Source organism: Heteronotia binoei, chromosome 2 (assembly GCF_032191835.1).
Source record: "Heteronotia binoei isolate CCM8104 ecotype False Entrance Well chromosome 2, APGP_CSIRO_Hbin_v1, whole genome shotgun sequence".
NCBI classification, from domain to species: Eukaryota; Metazoa; Chordata; class Lepidosauria; order Squamata; family Gekkonidae; genus Heteronotia; species Heteronotia binoei.
The window spans coordinates 22846922-22871078 of record NC_083224.1 but is presented as its reverse complement, the minus strand read 5'-3'; the positions used below and the strand labels follow the sequence as shown (position 1 = coordinate 22871078).

General features: G+C 46.3%; 1 protein-coding gene across 1 annotated transcript; it reads right to left on the bottom strand.

Annotated features, from left to right (window-relative positions):
• Positions 1–3833: 3833 nt before the first annotated feature.
• On the bottom strand, positions 3834–17911 carry LOC132567273 (zinc finger protein 709-like). Its single transcript, XM_060232962.1, has 4 exons — positions 17861–17911; positions 16365–16431; positions 9171–9290; positions 3834–6559 (listed from the first exon to the last, which is right to left on the bottom strand). The coding sequence occupies exons 1-4, from the start codon at positions 17909–17911 to the stop codon at positions 3834–3836; spliced, it is 2964 nt and encodes a 987-aa protein (XP_060088945.1).
• Positions 17912–24157: the final 6246 nt, after the last annotated feature.

Here is a 24157-nt window from a genome sequence, read left to right as displayed (position 1 = left end):
ATTTAAGCATTAAAATTCTGATTAGGTTTAAAATTAGTTAATTAAGTTAATAAAAGTGCTAATACTAAGTGCTAATACTAATAATAAGGCTTCTGAAATTTCGGACTCATTAAAGGGTTTGTCCATAAATTCTATGTGCTCACTTAACAAAAACCTATCAAATTCAGTAGATCTTAAGTAATCCTTGAAATTTACTGTACTGTCCAAAGAAGATTTATATAAAGATAAATAATAGTCATGGAAAACTTTTGTTATTTCTTTTGATGATGTAAGAATTTTTCCCTGAGATGACCGAATGGCACGAATTAGTGAGATGGTACGCTTTTCTTGGATTCTGTACTTAAGAATTCTAAGAGATTTTGTTCTTTTCGTAACAATTTTTTGTTTCAGATATAACAGCTTTTTCTGTATATCTGAGGTTTCAATTAGATCTAAAATATTTCTTACTGTAGTAATTGTTTTCAATTTTTTCCCCTCCAAATTTGATATGCCTGTGCTTCAGGTCAAGTATTTTTGCTTTTTAGTCTGCAATGGCTTTACTTTTTATTTTTTTGGCAGACTGCTGCTAGTGAGATGAGATTGCCACAAATTACAGCCTTAAATGCATCCCAAACAAAATTCTGAGCAACACCTCAGTCATTGTTGTGGAGGAAATATTCCTGAATGTGTTTGTCTACATCCTCACAAATTAGTTGTTTGAACAGCAGTAATTTATTAAGAGTCCAGCTAGGCCCTTTGTTATCTGATACTTGAATAGCCAGTTCACCCATCACCCATGAGCAATCAGAGATTGTTCTGGAACTTGTATCTGTGTTCTGTACTGAGTTAAGTAAAGCAGGAGAGGTCAATATGTAGTCTATTCTGGAGTAGGTATTGTGGACTTACGAAAAGTACGTATATTCTCTTACTTTCGGATTTAGAGTCCTCCAGATGTCCACCAAATTGAATGATTGCAAGATTTTATGCTGCCCTGTTGTTGTTGTTGTGTGGTGATGTGCCTGTTTGTAAGTTGACTTGTCATACAAAGAATCACTTAAAAAATTGAGGTCACGGCCTATGATGATCTCCCCATGTCTGAAGTGCATCAGTTCTGATAGAGTCTCTTTTAGAAACTGTACCTGACCACTATTAGGGGAATAGATAGATGCAAAAGTTAGAGGATAGTCGTTCAGCATTCCTTTAACGAAGACATAGCGACCCTTTGGGGCCACTCTAACAAATGGTGTGGACTTAGAAAAAAGAATTGCTACCCCTCTGGCCTTACACGTACCTGTGGCATGAAAAACCTGATTAAACCACTTAGTTTGCAGAAATGGAGATGCTTTTCTTTTTACATAAGTTTCCTGAAGGCACACCACATTAGGTCTTTCTTTCATCAAATAATTGGTTATGCGAGTACATTTGATAAAATTTTTAAAACCCCTGCAGTTCCAAGTAAGGATTTTAAAGTTCTGAGACATTGCAAACCAATATTCTAATTCGTAAGTTATAGGAGAAGACAATAGATATGTATGCCTAGGCTGGGTCTACACTCTGATAAAAAAAATAGAAATAAGAACTAAAAATTATACTTTTATTGGCAAAAACCAGCCAATGAGAAATAGTAACTAAAAATATACTACTGCTACCCCAACTAGGTATAGTTTCAGCAAGCTTCCTTCCAAAGAAGAAACTAGGGAGAATACCTAGAGGTCTCCCTGACAAGAAACTAGTTCACACTACGAAGAGGGCAAAAAAAAAATAAAATCAGTTAAGTCACTAACTCTTCTGGCCCCTTCCCCATTTGAAAATGCTTTAGTATCAAACTCCAAAATACAAAATATTGTTAGAAGTATCAATATATCATATAAATTTTTTGTTGTTGATTCTTATAACTGCATATAGACTATTAAGAACCTTTAATTTGTAAAAGGTGAGCTGTAACAAAGCTGCTTCTCTCTAAGCCTTAAAGGTATTTAAAACTATGCCTTACAATTTTTTTTTAAAGAAAAACTTTATAACAGCCCCCAAAAACTGATTGAAGGTCTCATTTAGTTAAGGAACTAACTTCAAACACTTAAAAAGTAAAAACGACATAATAATTGTTGAATGCTCCAAAGAGCTTGAGGATTTCGCTTGACATTCAGCTAGGTAACATTGCTTCTACTTTGAATGAGTTCACAGCCTTCAGCCTTCTTCTGGAACTTGATCTTCTCTGGCTGGGATGAGCTTTTGCAGTTCTTCCTCCTCTTTCGCTGTCAGTTTCAAAGAGAGAGCGTTCATCAGCACTATTCCCGATGTCACATCACAGGCTTTGTGTAAAACCCCATTCTTATAGAGTAGGATATCCAACGAGGGACTCCATCTGAAGCGCAGATTGGCATTGTGCAGCTTAGTTGTGAAGATTTTCAATCTTTTCCAGTGTTTCAGGGGAAAGGTCTAATAAAATCAAAATACTCTTCCCATTATGTGTCAGTGCATCTGCACGTCGTGCTTTTTGAAGAATCTTATCCTTGATTTTACTAGTAGAAAATTGAATCAAGATGTCCCTGGGTTGGTTGTGATGCGCCAATGTTAGGGGACCAAGTCGTTGAGCTCTAATAATGTTGGGTGCCACGTTTTCCGTAAGCGCCATTTTCTCTTGCAGTCAGTTTGAAATAAATGATGCTAAGTCTCCCCTCTCCTCCACTCCCTCCTCAAACCCACGAAATGTAAGGTTTAAAGCCCTCCATTTATCTTCCAGGGCCATTAGTCTGTTTTGGACGCTTTCCTTCCTGTCTTTTATTTGTGTTAGTTCCCCTTTAAGTGCTAAGCTCAGCTCTGCCGCCCGTTTTGCTAATTTCACAGTAGTTGCCATGTCTTCCGACATTTCTTTGATTTTGGCATTAATAGGTCGGACATATTCAGCAATAGACTCTTGAAAGTATTTATGAACATCCAGCCGGAGATCTAAATCTTTTCGGCAGAGCGGACCGTCATCGAGTAATTGAGGGGAAGGGGAACTTTCTGACTGGGTGTTCGTAATACCAGTCGCCATCTTGGGAGATGTTGGGGAGCGCAGGAGAGGGCCACCAACCTTTTGGTGTAAAAAATGATGAGACCAAAGCTGCTCTTTTTGCAGTTAGCTTCTGTTTTAGACGGGCAGATTTCCCTCTGAGTTTTGCAGGCATTAGAGTTCTCAAATTCAAAAACGCGGGGTAATGGGGAAGGAGGCTAATAGAGCTCACATATTCTGCATCCGCCACCTTCTCATGATGCTCCACCCCCGCTCAGTAGCACTTCTGTGTAATAGAAGGAGCCCAGAATGCATAGGAGAGAGAAACAAAAAAAGAACTTTTAAGACCAACAAGTGCTAATGGTTAAAGCATGTTTTAAATTTAAACAAATCTTTGTTTGTCTATGTCCTTTATAAAGTTTATATCTCTGCAACCTGGCATTACATTTTATGACACAAATGGCCTGGCAAGGTCTCATTTATGTAAGATCCGGCTCCAAAACAAATGAGTTCAACACTCCTGCTTTAAGCATTCAGAAGCCTTATCACCTGTGTGGGTTCTATGATGCTCATGAAAATAGCAACTACGACTGAATCTCTTCCCACACTCTGAGCATTCAAAAGGCTTATTCCCTGTGTGGGTTCTGAGATGACTTTGAAGAGTCCCACTCCGACTGAATCTCTTCCACACTCTGAGCATTCAAAAGGCTTCTCCCCTGAATGAATCTGTAGATGTTTTTAAAGAGTACTACTGTGACTGAATCTCTTCCTACACTCAAAAGGTTTCTCCCCTATGCGGATTCTTTGATGCAGTTGAAGATGGCCACTCCGACTGAATCTCTTCCCACACTCTAAGCATTCAAAAGGCTACTCCCGTGTGCGTTCTTTGATGCTGTTGAAGAGTTCTACTGTGACTGAATCTCTTCCCACACTCTGAGCATTCAAAAGGCTTCTCCCCTGTGTGGGTTCTTTGATGCTGTTGAAGAGTTCTACTGTGACTGAATCTCTTCCCACACTCTGAGCATTCAAAAGGTTTATCCCCTGTGTGGATTCTTTGATGCAGTTGAAGATGGTCACTCCGACTGAATCTCTTCCCACACTCTGAGCACTCAAAAGGCTTCTCCCCTGTGTGGATTCTTTGATGCAGTTGAAGATGGTCACTCCGACTGAATCTCTTCCCACACTCTGAGCATTCAAAAGGCTTCTCCCTTGTGTGTGTTCTTTGATGGGGTCGACGTTCTCCACTCTGCCTGAATTTCTTTCCACACTCTGAGCATTCAAAAGGCTTCTCCCCTGTGTGGGTTCTGAGATGACTTTGAAGAGTCCCACTCCGACTGAATCTCTTCCCACACTCTGAGCATTCAAAAGGTTTCTCCCCTGAATGGATTTTTAGATGTTTTTGAAGACTGCTACTGTCACTGAATCTCTTCCTACACTCTGAGCATTCAAAAGGCTTCTCCCCTGTGTGGATTCTTTGATGCACTTGAAGATGGTCATTCCGACTGAATCTCTTCCCACACTCTGAGCATTCAAAAGGCTTCTCCCCTGTGTGGATTCTTTGATGCTGTTGAAGACTGTCACTTCGACTGAATCTCTTCCCACATTCTGAGCATTCAAAAGGCTTCTCCCCTCTATGGGTTGGGCGATGATTTTGAAGATGGATACTCTGACTGAATCTCTTCCCACACTCTAAGCATTCAAAAGGCTTCGACCCTGTGTGGGTTCTGAGATGACGTTGAAGGTGGCTACTGTAACTGAATCTGTTTCCACACTCTGAGCATTCAAAAGGCTTCTCACCTGTGTGTGTTCTTCGATGAGATTGAAGTTCTCCATTCTGTCTGAATTTCTTTCCACACTCTGAGCATTCAAAGGGCTTCTCTCCTGTGTGGGTTCTGAGATGACTTTGAAGAGTCCCACTGTGACTGAATCTCTTCCCACACTCTGAGCACTGAAAAGGCTTCTCCCCTGTGTGGGTTCTCTGATGCTGTTGAAGACTGTCACTCCGAATGAATCTCTTCCCACACTCTAAGCATTCAAAAGGCTTCTCCCCTCTATGGGTTCGGACATGACTTTGAAGACGGACACTCTGACTGAATCTCTTCCCACACTCTGAGCATTCAAAAGGCTTCTCCCCTGTGTGGGTTCTTTGATGCTGTTGAAGACTGTTACTCCGACTGAATGTCTTCGCACACTCTGAGCATTCAAAAGGCTTCTCACCAATGTGGGTTCTTTGATGCTGTTGAAGAGTTCTACTGTGACTGAATCTCTTTCCACAATCTGAGCATTCAAAAGGCTTCTCCCCTCTATGGGTTCCAAGATGACTTTGAAGATGGACACTCCGACTGAATCTCTTCCCACACTCTGCGCATTCAAAAGGCTTCTCCCCTGTGTGGGTTCTTTGATGATGTTGAAGACTGTTACTCTGACTGAATCTCTTCCCACACTCTGAGCATTCAAAAGGCTTCTCCCCCGTGTGCGTTCTTTGATGCTGTTGAACAGTTCTACTGTGACTGAATTTCTTCCCACAATCTGAGCATTCAAAAGGCTTCTCTACTCTATGGGTTCGGAGATGACTTTGAAGATGGACACTCCGACTGAATCTCTTCCCACACTCTGAGCATTCAAAACGCTTCTCCCCTGTGTGCGTTCTTAGATGCACCTGAAGACGGTGACTCCGACTGAATCTTTTCCAACACTCTGAGCATTCAAAAGGCTTCACCCCTGTGTGCGTTCTTAGATGCAGCTGAAGATGGTCACTCTGACTGAAGCTCTTCCCACACTGTGAGCATTCAAAAGTCTTCTCCCCTTTATGGATTCTTTGATGTTGCTTAAAAGTGCCACTCCTACTGAATCTCCTCCCAAACTCTGAGCACTCTAAAAACTTCTCCCTTCTGTGGGCTTTTTGATGTTGTATAAGAAGGAAATTCTCATTGAATTTCTTTCCACGCTGTGCGCATTCAAAAGGTTTCCCAACTCTGTGGGTCCTTTGGTGTACAAGGAACTGTGATTTGTATCTGAAGTACTTTCCGCACTGAAAGCATTGGCGTGTGTTCATTATGCTGTGCTTTGAAACATGCATATTACTCTCTTTTCCATTCAAGAACAGCACTCCACTCTTGGAATAGATTAAAGGCTTCTCTCTTGTAGGAATTCTTTGACATTGAGCAAGGTCTGGTTTCTCTGAGAAGCTCTTGGAACAGTCTGAGCAGTTAGAAGGTTCCTCTTCTGTATGTGTTCTTAGATGTCTAAGGAACTCTGCTCTGGTAATCATGGCCTTTCCACAGTCCAGACACTGATGGGTCTTCTTTCCACTGTGCATTCCCAAATGGACAGTATATTGGGTTTGATCTGAGAAGTTCATTCCACACCCCAAGCACTTGTATGATTCCTCCAACAGGTGAATAACTTCTTGGAAATCCTCACCTTGGCAAGGAATAGATTTGTCCCTCTTCTTCACCCTGTGACTGACTTTCTTCTTTTTCAGTCTGCCTTGAATCCTGACATTTCTTCTCACAATTTCCTTCTTGATTTCATCAGGCGATACCTGATGCGGTTCCTCATCCTCCTCATTACTCTGATTGTCTCCTGCAGGAATAAAGAGAGAGAGCGATCTTGTTAGAATCCACACAAGGAGGTCCAGTCGGATCCTGAAGTTCCACCCATGCTCCAGATAGTTCAATGCCTTCCTCCTGGTGTACAATGAAGTGTACAATTATCTACTCTTTGAAAGGACATTAACAGCACAATCCGGGGGGAGGGGGGCAAAAAGTCTTTTGGGAGCAGACGAGCTGCTACGTGGGTGCAAGAAGGGTTTGTGCCAATGTAAGACCGACGTTGCCACAGTGGAGGGGACTTATGTGGGCGGGGGGCCGCCCGAGGGCTGCTCCGCCCTAGGGCAGCGGCAACTGAGGGCTATGCCCGAGCGTGGGCAGAAGTCAGGTGAAGCATGGCGTTCAGGTGGAGGAAGGCGTGGAATTGGGGGTGCGGCCAGGCTTAGGCAGCGTCCTGAGCAGTTTGGGCCATGACACCCCCCCTCGAGAGGCGCAATGTTGCGCCTGCAAAAACAGCGGCATGTCCCATAGGCACTCGCTGAAACCAAAAACAAAGGTTGCCTCTGCTGCTGCAGAAGCTTGCAAACCCCTTAGGGAGCTGCGTGATTGTCTCACCAATCCCCTCGCACCTCGGCCTGGAGAGCCCCCTTCCCGGCGTCCTATTGTAATCCCCTACCTCTTAGAAATACTTCTGCTCTGCCTCGCACAATTCAGTTGTTAGGAAGAGGAGCGCATGGCGGGAAGTTCTGCCGGCGAGCTCCCAGCCATACGAACTTAGAGCGAGGGACAGGCAGGGGTGTTGGTGATGGGTTTTGCACTGCGCCATAGCTTTGACAGTATCTTTGACTTGCACAGGGGAGAGTGAGGTCTCTCCCCTGGGGCTAACTGCTCTTGTTTCCAGGTCTCCACAGGTTCCGGGCTCACGGAGGCTCTGCATGCAAGCGAGGACTGTCACCCATTGCTGGGTAAGTTTCACTTTTCACCCCCACTATTCTCCCCCTCCCCTCGCTCTTGGCTGCTCAGGTGCACGAGCATCTCTGGCACGTATACCAGGCAGGTATCTCTGGCAGGGGGCATTTGCTGAGCCCATCCTCCTGTGCTGCTGCCTGCCCCCTTTCCTCGGTCTGCCCTCTGCCGCATTCCCAACCCCTGGAAGGGCATGCGTTGTGTGTGTGTGTGGTAGCTGACCCGATGCGGGGAGGTGGGTCAGAGACTATCCCTTTAAGAGAGCACCCGGCTGAAACGCAGGCTGCTCTTCCAGCTGCCGCCCCTGCAGGTGCTCTTGATCTTTGTCTCTGTTTTGCAGGTGGGACTCCAACACAGAAGCTGCCGTGTGTGTTGCTCCACCGCCCCCCCACTCCCTCAGCTGCTTCTGCCTGCCACTCAGAATGGAGCCCCACCCACGGGGAGATTGCCCAGCGCGCATCACGGAAACTGTTGCACTCTGTTCTGGAAAAATAAAGTCTGAGCTGTGCCCTCTGTTGTCTCTCATGCTTGATATCTGCTGCATGTTTCCGGGGCAACCCCCCCCCCTCCGTCAGTGGTCTCTCCGAGGGAATGCCTGGGAGGGTGGGCAGACTTGGTTCTAGGGGGGGAATGGGATATGAGCCACCACACTGCCCCCCGCTTGGCTGGACAGGGGAGGGGGGGTGCCGTCCCTCAGCCTGCCTGGGCTGACGGTCTACCCGACTGCACAGGGCTGTTGTGCACTGGGCATTTGTGGGGGGGCTGCTGAAATGGATTCATGCCCAGCGGATCGCACTCTGAGTTCTGCAGCCCCCAAGGGAGGTGTTCCTTGCACATAGCAGGGGGTGGCAGCAGGGCAATACCGGAGGGGTGGGGCTCCAAGTGGTAGTGGTGGAGTCTTTTGTACTTGGTCTGGCCGCTCCCAGACACACATTCCAGCTGCTGTCTAGGACAGCGAACTCCTGCACTTGGGACTTCCTGCTTCTTTGCGAATGCCTCTGCCCGCCTGCCTGCCATTGGCAGAGTCTCTGACAGTGGGAGGGAGTGGAAGCATTGACGGACTCACAGGCGTGGGCTTTCCACCCCTGCGCCCGGACACATGCAATGAGCTGGCCAATCCCGTGCTCCCACGCGAGCCTCTGCCTCCGGCACCCCCACCTTGGCAGTGGGCCAATAGCGTGCACCTGGGCAGAATCACCATGGCAACAGGTTCTCTCTCGCTCATCGGGCCACTCTTCCCCCTCCAAGTGTGGCGTAATGTCTCCCCTTTGGAAGCTGACTGCGGCCACCTACGCTAGCTCTGCAATCGAGCACAGCTACACGCCGGTTCTCTGGATGGGGCTGCCCGCCTCCTGCATCAGAGAGCCCTGGGTGGCACTCTTGTTATTAATATTGACTCCCCAATCTGTGACCTCTCTGAGGGCTCTTTTAGGATTGAAGATCTTTTTGTATGCCAAGCAACTGTACAATTTCTCTCCTGAGAAAATTAGCATTGCTGTTCATTCTCTGACTGAAGGTTTTTACAAACGCCACACTTTAATTTCCCTTTTCCCTGCAGTGGATTGTCTGGTTCACATGGAGGCCTTTGTTCCTTCTTTTGTGGACTGACCTTTCTTCATGGACTGAGGTTTCAGGGAGGACCCCTCTTTGGCAAGGAATGTGCTTATCTTTCCTCTTACCTGTGTGGTTTTCCTCTTGCCTCTGTGGTCCATCTCCATAGTTTTCTTCAGCATTTTGAGTCTTGACTTTTTCCAAAGAGAACCCCTGGAATTCCACAGCTGTCTCTTCTAGATCTGCTGCTGGAATGAGGAAAGAGTTTCAATCAGCACCCATGCAAGAAGCCAGGCCACCAGTCAGGGACTCGTCTCTCTTCGGTCTGCATTTCTTTTATAAGAGCTTCTTTCCTACCAAACTGAGCTGCTGGTCACACCTTATCCCTGCCAGGCCATCCCACAGGGCTTTTTTATATTCTGTTCCATCCCTCCTCTCCCCAAACTTCCTGCAGTATTTTAAAGAGGGAGTTGCAAAGAAAGACTTCCCGTGCAGCTCTTTTGACTTTCAGCTAATTAAATAGAAAAAGTTATCACAATATGCAGTCATCAAACATCAAGCGTTTCCTTGCCGTTGTGAAGAGCCAGGAGAAACTTGTTTTCAGCCTTCCCAAAATAGATGTTTTCTGGGGATCGAACCAGGATCTAACCAAGTGAATCCCACAGTTCAGAGGGGGCCACCGTGGTTTTTGGAAGAGGCGCCATTTGTTAGGGGGGCAGGTAATGACCAATGAGAAAACCAACCCTGTATTGTTGGGCCACCTTTCTCTAAGGTCAGCTGCATTTTCTTGCTATATCTGAGCCATTCTCTACACCTTACCTGGGCTTGTCTATTGTCTATCGCTCAGCAGTTCCTGAATCATCCAGGCATTTCCGCCTTTCCTAGCCTGTCTGTCCAGAAAGGAGTGTATCGTCTAGGCATTTCCGCCTTTCCAGCCTGTCTGTCCGGAAAGGAGTGTATCGTCTAGCCCCACAGGTCGACCTCTTGATGGCACTTTTTTTTTTTTTACCGCTGTGTGACATAGAATGTTGGACTGGGTGGGCCCTTGGCCTGGTCCAACATGGCTTCTCATGTTCTTATGGCCAGAAGACTAGCTTATGGGGCATCAAAGCCATTCACTTGTTACAGAATAGCTATAGCCTCTCAAAGCCCATCCCAGGGTAACACTCAGTGAAGGAAAGATCAGATAAGGCCTCAGAAGAGTCTGTCTTGTTCCATCTTCCCCAAACACTTATAGTGTGCAGAGAACACACACCAAACGTTCAGATATGCCACAGTTGTTCAGCATGACCAGGGTAATGTAATGTAAATATGGAGAAGTTAGTTTGGCAGACCCTGAGAGCAGCACAGGGGTGTCATTGTTTTCAACCCTCTTCCTTGGGGATGGGGGAGATGGTGCCGGCCAGATTTAGAAAAACCCGGGCATCAGGGAGCACTGAATGGATAGGTATACCCAACCCCACAGGGCTGTTGTATGCAGGGCACTAAGGGAGGGCTGATGAAGTGGACTTAGATTTCTGCGGCTGCTGCACTCGCACTCCGAGTTCTGCGACCCCCGGGGGAGGTGTTCCGTGCACATGGCAGGGGGCGTCAGGGCAACACAGGGGGTCTCTGAGTGGGGGGGTGTCTGCTGCTGGGCTTCTCACTGCCAGACACATTCCAGCCACTGTCTATGACAGCGAACTCCTGCACTTGGTACTTCATGCTTGTCTGCCTGCCATTGGCAGAGTCTCTGACACCGGGAGGGCGTGAGGGGATTGACAGCTTCTCCGTAGTCCCGTATGGGCCTGTCTCCCTCCCACTCCTGTTCCCTCCCCGTGTTTGTAGGCCATCTCTCCTTTGCCTTTGATGGTCAGCCCATCATTGGCTCCGTTCTCTGTTTGGGGGCGGGTTGGGGATGGCTATCAGCCTCTCTGGGGCCGCCTCTCCCCATCCCTGACTGTCATCAGCTGCAGCGCATGTGCCAGGACTGGCCAATGGGGGGGAGGTGGGCTGGCCCTCCCCTCTGCCTGCCTCCACCTCTCTTGCATACCTACACCACCAGCATTGCCATGGTGACCATATCCCTCATGGCAAGCTACTCTTCCCTCCCCACGCTCCACCGTGCCAAAGTCCTCAGGAAGTCTACAAGCGGCGCGACAGGTACGCCACGACTGGCCGCCGCTTATGTTTGGGTTGGGCTGCCCATGCCTAATAATAATGACATGATAGAATTTCCCTTTCCCTTTCTCATTTGGAAATAAAAATCTTTAAACCTAGATGTATTTGGTTTTGAACTGAATTATTATTATTTGTAAACCTCCAAAGGCGCTCAATTAGAGCTGTTCTTGCCTTCTCAGTATTAACAAAGAACCTTTCACCTGATTTGTGAGAGGGAAGCGTGCATCCTTGAACTGAGCCTACACGCGAGTGACTCACAGCCGGGAATCATCCATTTCGGAAACCTGCACCTTCCCTGGAATGTCCAGTCTTTAAGGGCACAAGTCAGCAAAGCCCCAGGAGGAGCTTCTGAGCCCCCAGATTCCAGGCCCCAGAGGCCCCCCCTCTCTCTCTCTCTTTCCTCACTCTGCATACTTGGGGATTCGACCAAACAAGGAGTTGTTTAGAAGTGAAGAGATCCCATGGGGATTCCTTGCCCATTCCCTTGATATCAATGTAAAGGATACCCACTTGCAGCCAGTTCATTTGAAAAGGAAACAGCCTCTTGAGATCTTCTGGAAAAACTCTGCAGCCACTCCTTAGATGCAAGACCTTTGTAGAAGACAATTTATCCAGGCACATGGGGCTGGTGGTAGTTTCAGGATGATACAATTGTGCTCTTTATTTCTATTATTTTGGTGTGGTAGTTAAGTGTGCGAACTCTTATCTGGGAGAACCAGGTTTGATTTCTCACTCCTCCATTTACAGCTGCTGGAATGGCCTTGGGACAGCCATAGCTCTCATAGAAGTTGTCCTTGAAAGGACAGCTTCTGGGGAGAGCTCTCAGCCCCACCCACCTCACAGGGTGTCTTTTGTGGGGGAGGAAGGTAAAGGAGATTGTGAGCCGCTCTGAAACTATGAAATTCAGAATGGAGGGCAGGATTATTATTATTACTATTACTACTTCATTGTAATATATAATGAAGTAATTATACAACTCACAGCCCGACTGCTAACAGGACACAGTCTGGGGGTTGGCGACTCCTGCATTATAGGGTCTCTTTCATTCCTGGTTTTGGCAAAGAGAGAGAGACAGAAAGAGAAAGTGACCATTCTTATATGAGGAAGGAAAGAAATCCAAGAAAGAGGAATTTTTCTTCCAGAAGGACGGAACCATGGTCACGATCCAAGCCCACAATCCGAACCCCTCCACAGGGGATGGATCTTTCCAGATTACAGTCAGAGTGGACGGCCATAATCCCATGTAGGGAAGGGGATGTTGTAATGGCTGGCAACTGAGAAATTAGGATCTGGCTTTTCCCTGAGTCTTTCGGAGGGCCTCTCAGCTCTGCCTTGCCCTCAGGACAAGACAACTTCTCTGGCTTGGATGATGGCCACAACACTGGCCTCAGCTGCCCTGGATCAGTGGAGGGGGGGGGCTTGTATTGCTCTACCTGGCTATGCTGAACAACACTTTTATGGCCACCCCAACTGCTCGATGCACCGAGTGGCGGCGAGTTAGCTGCACTAGCCTCACAAAGATAGATTGTATAATCCCAATGGCAGCAGTTTGCCTGTGAAAGATCCTTACCCAGAAAAGCCACACTCTCATAGTTCTCCAGCATGACTTCTTTGTAGAGAGCTTTCTGGCCTGGATCCAGAAGGGCCCACTCCGCCATGGTGAAATACACGGCCACCTCCTCAAAGGAAAATGGAGACTGAAAGAAAAAGCAGATTCCCTCATCAGAGATCCTGCCGGGCAGAGACCTCGACAGGGGTACTTTCTGAGGGTGTAGGAGGTAGAGTATAGGATGTGTAAGGCCAGTGCCATTCAGAGTCTCTCTTCTTAAGACAGCAGGAGCAAAAGCTTCTCCAAGAAAGGAGGGAGGGCCCTGACTATCTACTGTTCATCCTCCCCTACCTGGACCAGAGGCTGAGCAGCCATTCCCACTTCTCTGCAAAGAAAACAGCTCGACAACATCTCTTCACTGCCTGCAAGGGAGACAAAATTGGAAGGAAGGGTTTAAAACTCAAATTCCTATTTGCTTTGCTTCTCTGAATCCTGCTTTTATGCATCCCCATTCCCAGGGTCTGAAACCTGGTCTTCTTCACACTCAATAAAATTTGTAATAATTTTAATAAACTGTGGTGGAAGCAAAATAAAAGCACCAGGTGCCCATGAGCCTCAGGGGTTATAAATTTTGTCAAAATATTTCACACTTCTGTGAGACTTGATATGTGCCCTTAAAGCCAGCCTATAAGTTTTGCCAGGACCTGTCTGATTTTTAATTTTCTAGAGCTGATGACTCATCCTAATTAACAGCTGGGCTGGAGGAGGCAAAGGCATCCAATCGGTCAACTTTGCTATCAAGATAAAGCCAAGCAGGAGGAAAAAACCTTTCATATTGCATGCGACTTGTGGGGGTAGGAAATACTCCAACCCTTGGGGTATGGATTTATTTGGTTTTGAATTGAATTGTTATTATCTGTAAACCTCCAAAGGCACTCCATTAGAGCTGTTCTTGCCTTCTCAGTATTAACAAAAAGTCTTTCACCTGATTTGTGAGAGGAAAGTGTGCATCTTTAAACTGAGCCTACACGCAAGTGACCCACAGCAGGGAATCATCCATTACGGAAACCTCCCCCTTCCCTGGAATGTCCAGTCTTTAAGGCCACTGGCCACAAGTGAGCTCAGCCCCAGGAGGAGCTTTTGAGCCCCCAGATTCCACGCCCCAGAGGCCCTCTCTCTCTCCTCTCTCAGCATACTTGGGGATTCTATCAAACAAGGAGTTGTTTAGAAGTGAGGATATCCCATGGGGATTCCTTGCCCATTCCCTTGGTATCAATGTAAAGGATACCCACTTGCAGCCAGTTCATTTGAAAAGGAAACAGCCTCTTGAGATCTTCTGGAAAAACTATGCAGCCACTCCTCAAATGCAAGACCTTTGTCTATATCCTCAACCTTTTTGGCACCAGGGACCGGTTTTGTGGAAGACAATTTATCCAGGCACCAGGGGTGGTGGAGGTGGTTTTAGGATGTGCTCTTTATTTCTATGATTTTGATGTGGTAGTTAAGTGTGTGGACTCTTATCTGGGAGAACCGAGTTTGATTTCTCACTCCTTCACTTACAGCTGCTGGAATGGCCTTGGGACAGAGTGGAGGGCGGGATTACTACTACTACTACTACTACATTGTAATATATAATGAAGTAATTATACAACTCAAAGCCTGATTGCTAACAGGCCACGGTCTGGTACTGGTCCACGGGGTCGGCAATCCCTGCATTATAGGGTCTCTTTCATTCCTGGCTTTGGCAGAGAAAGAGAGACAGAGAGAGAAAGTGACCATTCTTATATGGGGAAGGAAAGAAATCCAAGAAAGGAAATTTTCTTCCAGAAGGACGGAACCATGGTCACAATCCAAGCCCACAATCCAAAGCACTCTACAGGGGATGGATCTTTCCAGATTACAGCCAGAGTGGACGGCCATAATCCCATGTAGGGAAGGAGATGTCGTAATGGCTGACAACTGAGAAATTAGGATCTGGATTCTTCCAGAGTCTTTTGGAGGGCCTCTCAGCCCTTCCTTGGCCTCAGAACAAGAAAACTTCTCTGGCTTGGGTGATGGCCACAAAACTGGCCTCAGCTGCCCTGGATCAGTGGGGGGGGGGCAGGCTCATATTTCTCTGCCTGGCCATGCTGAACAACACTTTCATGGCCACCCCAACTGCACGATGCACTGAGTGGCGGCGAATTAGCTGCACTGGCCTCACAAAGATAGATTGTATAATCCCAATGGCAGCAGTTTGCCTGTGAAAGATCCTTACCCAGAAAAGCCACACTCTCATAGTTCTCCAGCATGACTTCTTTGTAGAGAGCTTTCTGGCCTGGATCCAGCAGGGCCCACTCCCCCATGCTGAAATACACGGCCACCTCCTCAAAGGAAAATGGAGACTGAAAGAAAAAGCAGATTCCCTCGTCAGAGATCCTGCCGGTCACAGACTTGACAGGGTTACTTTCTGAGGGTGTAGGAGGTAGGGTACGGGATGTGTAAGACCAGTGCCACTCAGAGTCTCTCTTCTTAAGAAGAGCAGGAGCAAAAGTTTCCTCAAGAAAGGAGGGAGGGCCCTGACTATCCCCTGTTCATCCTCCCCTACCTGGACCAGAGGCTGAGCAGCAATTCCCACTTCTCTGCAAAGAAAATAGCTCGACAACATCTCTTCACTGCCTGCAAGGGAGACAAAATTGGAAGGAAGGATTTAAAACTCAAATTCCTGTTTGCTTTGCTTCTCTGAATCCTGCTTTTATGCATCCCCATTCCCAGGGTCTGAAACCTTGTCTTCTTCACAATTTTTTGTAATAATTTTAATAAACTGTGGCAGAAGCAAAATAGAAGCAACAGGTGCCCATGAGCCTCGGGGGTTATAAATGCTGTCAACATATTTCACACTTCTGTGAGACTTGATATGTGCCCTGTGAACCTTGGGGCTCAAATGGTTGCAGGATCAGACCAAAAGCTTGGGCATGACAGTCTCCTGGAGAACGGGACACAGAGCCCAAATTACTGGCGTCTGGCAATGTGGTTTTTTTTTCAGATTTGCTGCCCCAGAACAGGGTGTGTGTGTGTCTAAAATGCTATCAAGTCATAACTTATTCATGGTGACCCCAGTTCTACAAGGCAAGAGACAGTTAGAGGCAGAATTAGACCCTGAATTTCTTTGCTGGTTTCCGAAGCCAGAAATTAAGCAGGGCTGACCATTCTTGGCTTCTAAGGTTGGATGACCTTAGTTAGTCCAGGTCTTGCTGGTCAAGAAAACATGGAGGTTCCCCTGATTCACCTTGGCTAAGGCTGCACCCAGATTTGTGCTCCGTTTCCTTTTTTGAGAGACCTTGTGTCTCTCTAATGGAAGGAAGCTGTGATATAAATAGTTTCATTAATGTAAATAAGAATGGAATTGCTCTCCATGAATCTACATACTTCCCCTTAAACTGAAGTGGCTATCGCTACATCCTAGGGCACTTTCCCCCAGAACTCCATTCTATGTAGAAGTATTTCCCTTTTCTCCTGTCCTGAAGCTGCTGCTGAACAACTTCATTACGTGTCCTGATGCCCTCTGGGCAGGAGGCCCCCTTACCACTTGACAGGGCCTCTTGGGCATGCTCCTGGGCCTACGTCCTCTGACCTTCCTCTGATGGAGCTCCTTCTGACTCAGACAACTTTGCTTCCACCTTCACCGATCCTCCCCACATCTGAAACAACAGCAAGGGAGAGGGGTTAAAGAAGGAATGGAGTAGGGGGTGGGATACGGATCCTGACCCACTCCCAGACTCCTCATCAATGACTCCACCATAAGAGCTTCTTTAACCACAGGGGCAAGAACCAGGGTTGGGTTTTCTTCCCAGACTTCTGAACTATCTAGAAGCAGAAATATCTAAGAAAAGATAGGAACAAAACACTGAAGCAATATAAAAAAGAAATGAAAGGAAGACAGATTCCTTTCAAGAAGAATCTTTTGAAGAAGAAGGTAGAATCTTAACTTGATGGACTCCTTTTCTGTGGCTGGAAATACCTCCCCTGATATCCCATCTACTCCTGGTGATTTCTTCTCCCAGTAGTTGTCAATGCAGCTTTACTTTGTTATTCTTGTTATCTGCTAACAAAGATGGAAAACAAAAGAATGGCCCACAGAGGGGAAATGCTCACTTTACATTCCAGTTCCAAAAATGGAGGCATCCAAGACTGTAATGACTATTGAACCACTGTATTAATTCCTCTTGCAAGTCAAGTGCTCAAACTTTGACAACCAGCCCTGACATCATATAATGAAAGAGAAATGTCAGATGTTCCACATGGATTCACAAAAGGAAGAGGCACTTGAGATCATATTGCAAATTCATATCAGTTAAAGGAGCAAAGGAGATATAAATCAGCTTGTAATTCATAGAAGATAATTTCAGAAAATAACCAGCTTGGGATTCAAGGCTTACATCCATGCTTTTGACTCCTGAGATCAAAAGATATGGCTTATCTTTTTATTGCTAGTAGCAGCCAAACTCACCATAGCAAGCGCTTGGAAATCTGCTCATCCTCCCCTTATCCATAATTGGTTTAAAACTATCTCGGATATTTTTTGTTATGGAGAGACTTTCAGATCACATTTACTGCATACACAACACCCACTCTGTCTCTAAGTTCTATACCACATGGGAACCCTTTCTAGAATTTATTCATCAGGACTCTGTTTTCAGTTCATACTATGCTGATACTAGTAAAATTCTGTATATTTTTTAGCGTGTAGGCTAATATATTTCTCTGCAAATACCCAAAACAATTGTGGAAAATAACGAAAAAAACAAAATTAATAACTCAATGTAAGAAATATATTAATAACAGTGAATCACTTCCAAATGTAACCATTAAGTATGCACTTTAGAAAATACAAAAAAGGGGGGGGGGGAGCACACAGTATAGAAAAATATCGCAAAATTTCTGACACGACAGCAGCATCATGGCTTGCTCTGAGGCACAGGAGCACTGCTGCTGCCCTTTCCTTTGCCAGGTATTTCCCTCACTGCAAAAGCAAGGTCGCGTGGAAGGGCCAAACTGGTGCCCTTCCCAGGGCCGCAGCCCAGATAGCCACCTAAGGCTGCCTAGTGAACGGGCCAGCCCTGCCTGTACTCTGGGCAAGAGGCCGCTGTTAGCATACGGAGAAACAGAATGGTTTCCCATGCGCAAGGCTGCCGGACTAGAATGGATTTTATCTCCCTGTCATTTAGAGGACGGTGGAATGAAAATGGAAGAAGGAACATTAAGAATCTGAGATATGCAGATGACACCACATTACTGGCAGAAAGTAGTGAAACCTTGAAATCATTATTAGTGAAGGCTACAGCAGAAAATGCTAAAGGGAGATTACAGCCGACCATCAGGAAGACAAAAGAATTGACTAGTGGAGAAATACAGAAACTGCTGCTGATGAAGAAATTGAAATTGTTCAAGATTTTGTGTTCCTTGGCTCCAACATCCATGCAATGAAACTTGAAATATACTGCACTCCACCCCAACTAAAAAGAAAAAATGCTGCCTGTTACCTTCATGCTAGAAAGGAAATGAATGGGGCATCGAAAAGGAATCTCAGTTAATTTCATCATAATTAGAAAAGGTTCTCTTACACACTTATCTGCTATTTTAACATATTTATTGCTTCAGTCCTTGTTGCCCCTTAATTGGATCCATACAGTTGTTGACCCTGTAGACTTAGCTTGTTGCTCCTGTTTACGACCAACATGTAATGAGACTCCATCAATCTTAGGAAGAAATTTGCACAGGTATAGACTGATATTTCCTTTCCTACATAATGCAAAAACCTGGACTATTCTGAAAAAGAGTACTTGTATACATAAGCTTATACCTTGAATACGATTTTGTCTTAAAGATGTCACTGGACATAAACTCTGTTCTATAATTTAATGCAAATAAATACCCCCCCCCCCCACAAAGAAAACCCTGCAGATGGGGGGTGAGTGCGGCCCAGATATGCAATATCTGGGGCAGCCAATCAGCATGAATGCCTCTTCCCATATGATCGACATCTCATGGGGCCTCCCTCTGCCCTCCATGGCTCAGAATTTATTTTGGTTTACAAAACTCAGATCCGGCCTTTCAGCCCCTGCAAGGGACACCGTGGAGGATATTTACTCAATCCCATTGATATCCTGTTCCCTCTCCCCGGAATGGGGCTCGAGAACCGAGAAAACGCACCAGATAATACAGTACAAAAAACACTTTAAAAATATAAAAGTATTAGCAGTCTATCTCGGAAAAACTCCTTCCACCCTCCAGCAGGTTAGGATGCAGGGATGCTGCTGGCCTGGGGGGCTCCCCCCATCCTCACCTCCCCGCTGCCTGGCGGGTCCCGATCCCCCAGAGGCCGCCCGGGAAAGAGCCGCCTTGCAAGCCCTGCAGACCACCCCCCCCTCCAAGGCAGGCGCCTCCGGACCCCCCGGGGCAGACAAAGGGAAACCCGGACAGGGAAGAACTTCACCTTTGGAAAGGGTTTAAAAGGCCCCTGCCCAGAACACATGGCGAGATCCGAATCCCTCTCCGGGGAGACCGAAAGGACTGACTGGGGAGGGACCTTCCCGGGCTCTTCTGTGTCTGGAGCCCCCCTCCTTCTCTCCGCCCCCTTCCTTTGTCGGCCCCTCTAGCAAACTGCTCGGTTGTTTTAACCCTTTCAAGATTGCAAAGGCCCTAAGAAAGCTCCTTCCCCCCGTAAAGACCTCCCCCGCCCGCGGGACTGGGCTTCATTCATCCCGGCTGCGGTCAGCGACCCCCGACAATGCCGCTGAGTGAGGCTGCTCGGGAGTCACCCCGCACGGGGCTGCACCCCCGGAAGAGGGAACCCCAGGCTGGATCAGCCCCCAGCCTCAGGCAAAGGAGGCTGAGCAAGTGTCTCCCCCCAGTCCCTTCCTCGCCTGGCCTCCAGAATTCTTCCTCCACCGAGTAACGGCTGGGAAACTCCATGGGAGGAGGGGGCTAGTCCTGGGTTGGGGAATCTATGCAATCCATTGTTCCACCAGAGAATCGGCCCTCCTGGGTCAGGCCAAGGTGGGGTCATCTGGTCCAGCATCCGGACCCTGGAAAGAGGTCCAGTTTAACTATTTGCAGTTGGATGCCCTTGAGTTCTAGTAATTTGGGAGAGGGAGAAAAAGATTTCTTTGCCGTCTCTCTTCACCTCATGCATAATTCGATAAACCTTCATCATATCCCCACTTAGAACAAAGTTGCATTCCCTTTGCACCTTTAAGACCAATAAAGTTTTATTCGGAATGTAAGCTTTTGTGTGTATGCACACTTCATCAGTTAATGAAATGCGGTACAGTGAGCAGTGCTACATACAGCTGGTGGGCAGTGGTCAAGCATGCAAAATAGTACAAAGTTAGAATCGCTTGGCAAAATAGTGAAATTAACAATTTTTAAAAAATCATAAGGTAGGTCTGGATAGCATCAGTTGTGTGGGAAAACAACAAAGGCAAAACCATGTCAGAGTTGGGGAATTAATGGCGACAGTCCATCATCACAAGGTAATAAATGCAGAGTCTGTTAACTGTGTTATTCCTCCTCAAGCATGGGTTCAACTAAGAACGGGGGGGGGGGTTGTTAGTGGAGTTTCTGTCCACCTAATTTAACATGTAGCATAGTATTATAAACATCATTGCAGTTTGCCAAAACAAAAAATAATATATTAAAATACAGTGGGAGATGGGTTTAGCATATGTCATGAGATAACCAATATCCTTTATTCCAGCATGTCAGTACAAAAAAGACATTATTCTGATACACTCTTCTAAAAGAAAAATACGTCGCATCCTACAGTGGATGTATAGTATAGCTCTACCTTTTAACTTTTTTAGAATGCTGGAAGCTGAGCAAGTGAATGAGCCTGAGATGGTGTAATTAATTAATGTTAGTTTCAGTGTTGTCTGGGTGTATGTGACCGGAAAAAGCAAACAAGGGTCCCCCAGTGAATGAACTAAGCCGAACAACCACAAATTCTAGGAACATATAAATTCATGAGTTACTTATATATTAATGAATCATCAAACCATTCTGAATAAAACTTAGTTGGTCTTAAAGGTGCTCTTGTCTGTTGCTTTGTTCTTAAACCACTGTATAAGTTATATATTACAAAGTCTAAACAACCATCACAAGTAAGTTATAACAAGGAATTCAGGCTCCAAAACATAGACAATTTATCTAGGAGTCCATAGGTGACCAGAGGCAGTAGTTTGAAAGAAAAATTTTCCAAAAACACCAGGCCCAAGGAGACCAGGAGATGGATGCAGATAGTGCCGAGGTCCTTTTGCCCTACGATTGTTTCCAAGTTCAAAATAAAGATCTTTTTCAAGGGCTGGGAATATTCTCCTCTCAAGATTATTGGCCTGGAACAGGGAAGCTTACAAACAGGTTGAAGTCTGCCCTTGTCTGGTCATTGTCCTCTCCTCCCCCTGCCACCTCCCTGATGCCCTTCTTCATAGGTATAGGTGAACCCTCTGGTAGGGTTGGCATTGGCAGACTCAGGGGAGACCACAGGGATCAGTTCCCCTGGAGAAAATGGCTGCTTTGGAAGGTCCGCTCTCTGGCATGATGTTTTGCCGAGTTCTCTCCCCTCACCAAACCCCACCCTGCCCAGGCTGTACCACCCGAAATCCCCAGGAATTTCCCAACCTGGAGCTTATACTCTGGAGAACCCATGAAATCTTCTTGGCTTTGAGCAGGGCTGGCCAAACTGCAGTTCGGGAGCCACATGGGATTCATTCACACATATTGTGTGGCTCTCCAAGCCCGACCCCCCGCACCCCATCAGCTGGTTAAAGCATTAATCTCTTTAAATCACTTCTCCAAGCCATGCCAGCCCTCAGCTTGGAGAATGCATTTAAAGTTCCTTTCTTTCCACCTCTCCCTCCCTCCCTCTCATCTGTCTTCCTTCCTTCCGGGTCTCAAACATCTGATGTTTATTCTATGCAGCTCTTGTTAAGCAAGTTCAGCCACCCCTGCTCAATCCTGTCCCCCTTTAATCATCCCCTTTCTAAACAGAAAAGTCCCAGTCTTCAGCTTTTCCTCATGTGGAAGGGGCTCCAATATCCTATTTGCCTTGAGTATTGGTGAGGAAGGAAGACTATAAATAAATGCATATGCGAGTCACCTTTTCTTCCCTTTTATTCTGACAACAGAATTGTGAGGTAGCTTAGGTTAAGATGATGTAACTGACCAAAGGTTACCAAGAACTTTGTGCTGGTGGTGGGGGTAGGGGGGTCTTGAATTCAGTTCTTCCTAGGTCTTCTTGAGCATTTCAAAACTATACCAAGCCACTGGTCGATGCATCCTGCCAGTTATAAATTGCTTTGGGACTGAATGTATCAGAGGGAAGCCATGCTGGTCTGCAGAACAGCTCGATTAAAGTCCAGTTGCACCTCAGTGACCAACAGGATCTTGAGAGTCAAATCCAATCTTACAGCACTGTTGATTATATATTTTGTAGTGGTCCTATTGCATGGTCTGATTTCAGCAGGGCTTTCCTGGTGTTCTTATGAAGGACTCTGTGCCCTGTTGTTTGCCCTCCAGAGGAACTGCTTGGCTACTGTGTGAGATGGAATGCTGGACTAGATGGACCACTGGTCTGATTCAGCAGAGCTTTTCTTTTGTTCTTAAGAATCCAGACTGGGAGACTCGAAACTGGTGGTGCAGGAACACCATGCTGGGGCAGGATGAATAACAGCGTGTATCCAGTTTTTAAAATATTTAAAAGGTTGCCAGAAGAAAGAGGAAGGACAGTTCATCTATTTCTTCACAACATGTACAAACAACTCTCACCTCCTTCTCACTGATGGTATGAACACTTGAAGCTGCTGGGAAAGTGGGCTTAGTGTCCTGACCTGGACAGCCCAGGCAAGCCCCACCTCATCAGACCTCAGAAGATCGGCAGGATCGACCCTGGCAAGTACTTGGATGGGAGACCTCCTTGGAATACCAGCAGCTGAGAGGTGAATACTAATCCAGTATTCCATATGATATGTTCTGCACCCAGACTGAAGAGATAGGGAGATAAAATGCAGTTTTTGACACCTTTGACAGTTGGAAACGATTGTGCTGGAACGTCATGGGAGAGGAGTGACTGGCCCAAAGTCACCCAGCAACTTCTAAGGGACTCCCAGATGTTTGTCCCCATGCTCAAACTTCAGCACCATGGGTACATTTGTGTCTTCATTGAAGGCCATGTCACTAAGTAGGAATGACCTGCAAGGAAAGGAGTGGAAGCAGATTTGAATTGGAAGGAGAGTGGATTGGTGTGGATGAATCACACAGAGATGGTTGGAGAAAAGGGCAGATTTAAGGTCATTGACAATGACTGATGAATCTGAAAAGTTTGCAATTTTTGTGGTGGATTGAGCTACTGGTGAGGGCAGTGGCTCCAGTTCTTTGGAGAATTTTTATTCTATGTGTACTTATTAGGGTAATAATTAGGGGAGAAGCCCTGTTTCACAGGCAAAAATGCTTCCAGGGTTGTGGAGAAAAAAATTGCTGATTGAGTGTAATGAGGAATGTATTTTGAGAACGGGAAGAGGACTACTTCTGCCATGGAGTGGAGGGAGGGGGGAGGGCGATGGACAGGAAAGGTTTCTCTAAGGTGGGAGGCATTCTGAAGGTGGATTGCACATATTGAGTCAGTACAGTTGAGAAAATGGGACATTGACACTGCTCCTAACCTACCAATCAAAAGATAGCACAAATTGCAGGTAGATGAGGGAACAGTGTAATGCTGTATGGAAGGATAAGCTTTCTGAAGTTGGCCTTAGCAAATGTTACCAGGTTCTGGGTCCAAATTACAACCAATCTTTAAGACTTTTGCTTCCAAATTCTGTCTAGTTTTGGAACAACCTACATCTGTGAACAGCTCTATTCTGGAATAAAAGTCCGTAACATTTGCATTGTATCCTAGTAACAACTGAGTTCGATGTAACTTACTGGGCTAAGAAGTTACATGTCTTCTCCCTGTGAGTGTTCTTAGATGTTGTTGAACATAAGAATGTTAACTGAATTTCTATACAAAAGATTGTTGCCTTCTGTGGATTCCTTGATGCTGCTGAAGAGGGCTACTCTGACTGAACTTCTTCCCACACTCTAAGACGGGGTGTCAAACATGTGGCCAAGGGTCAAATCAGGCCCCTGGATGGCTTCTATCAGGCTCCCGAGCAACTGGCTGTCATCTGTTTTGCTCTTTCTCTCTTGCTTCCTTCTGCATCACAGCTTTCTTTAGCAAGCTTGCTCAATCATATAGGAGTTACCGAACAAAGTCTCGATCTACCCCACTGACTGAGGCTCCTCCCTTGGGAAGAAAGGGGGAGAGGAATAGTTTTCTTCAAAGGAAGCTTTCCCTCCTTCCTCGGGGACCAGAAGGGGGAGGAGCCTCAGCCA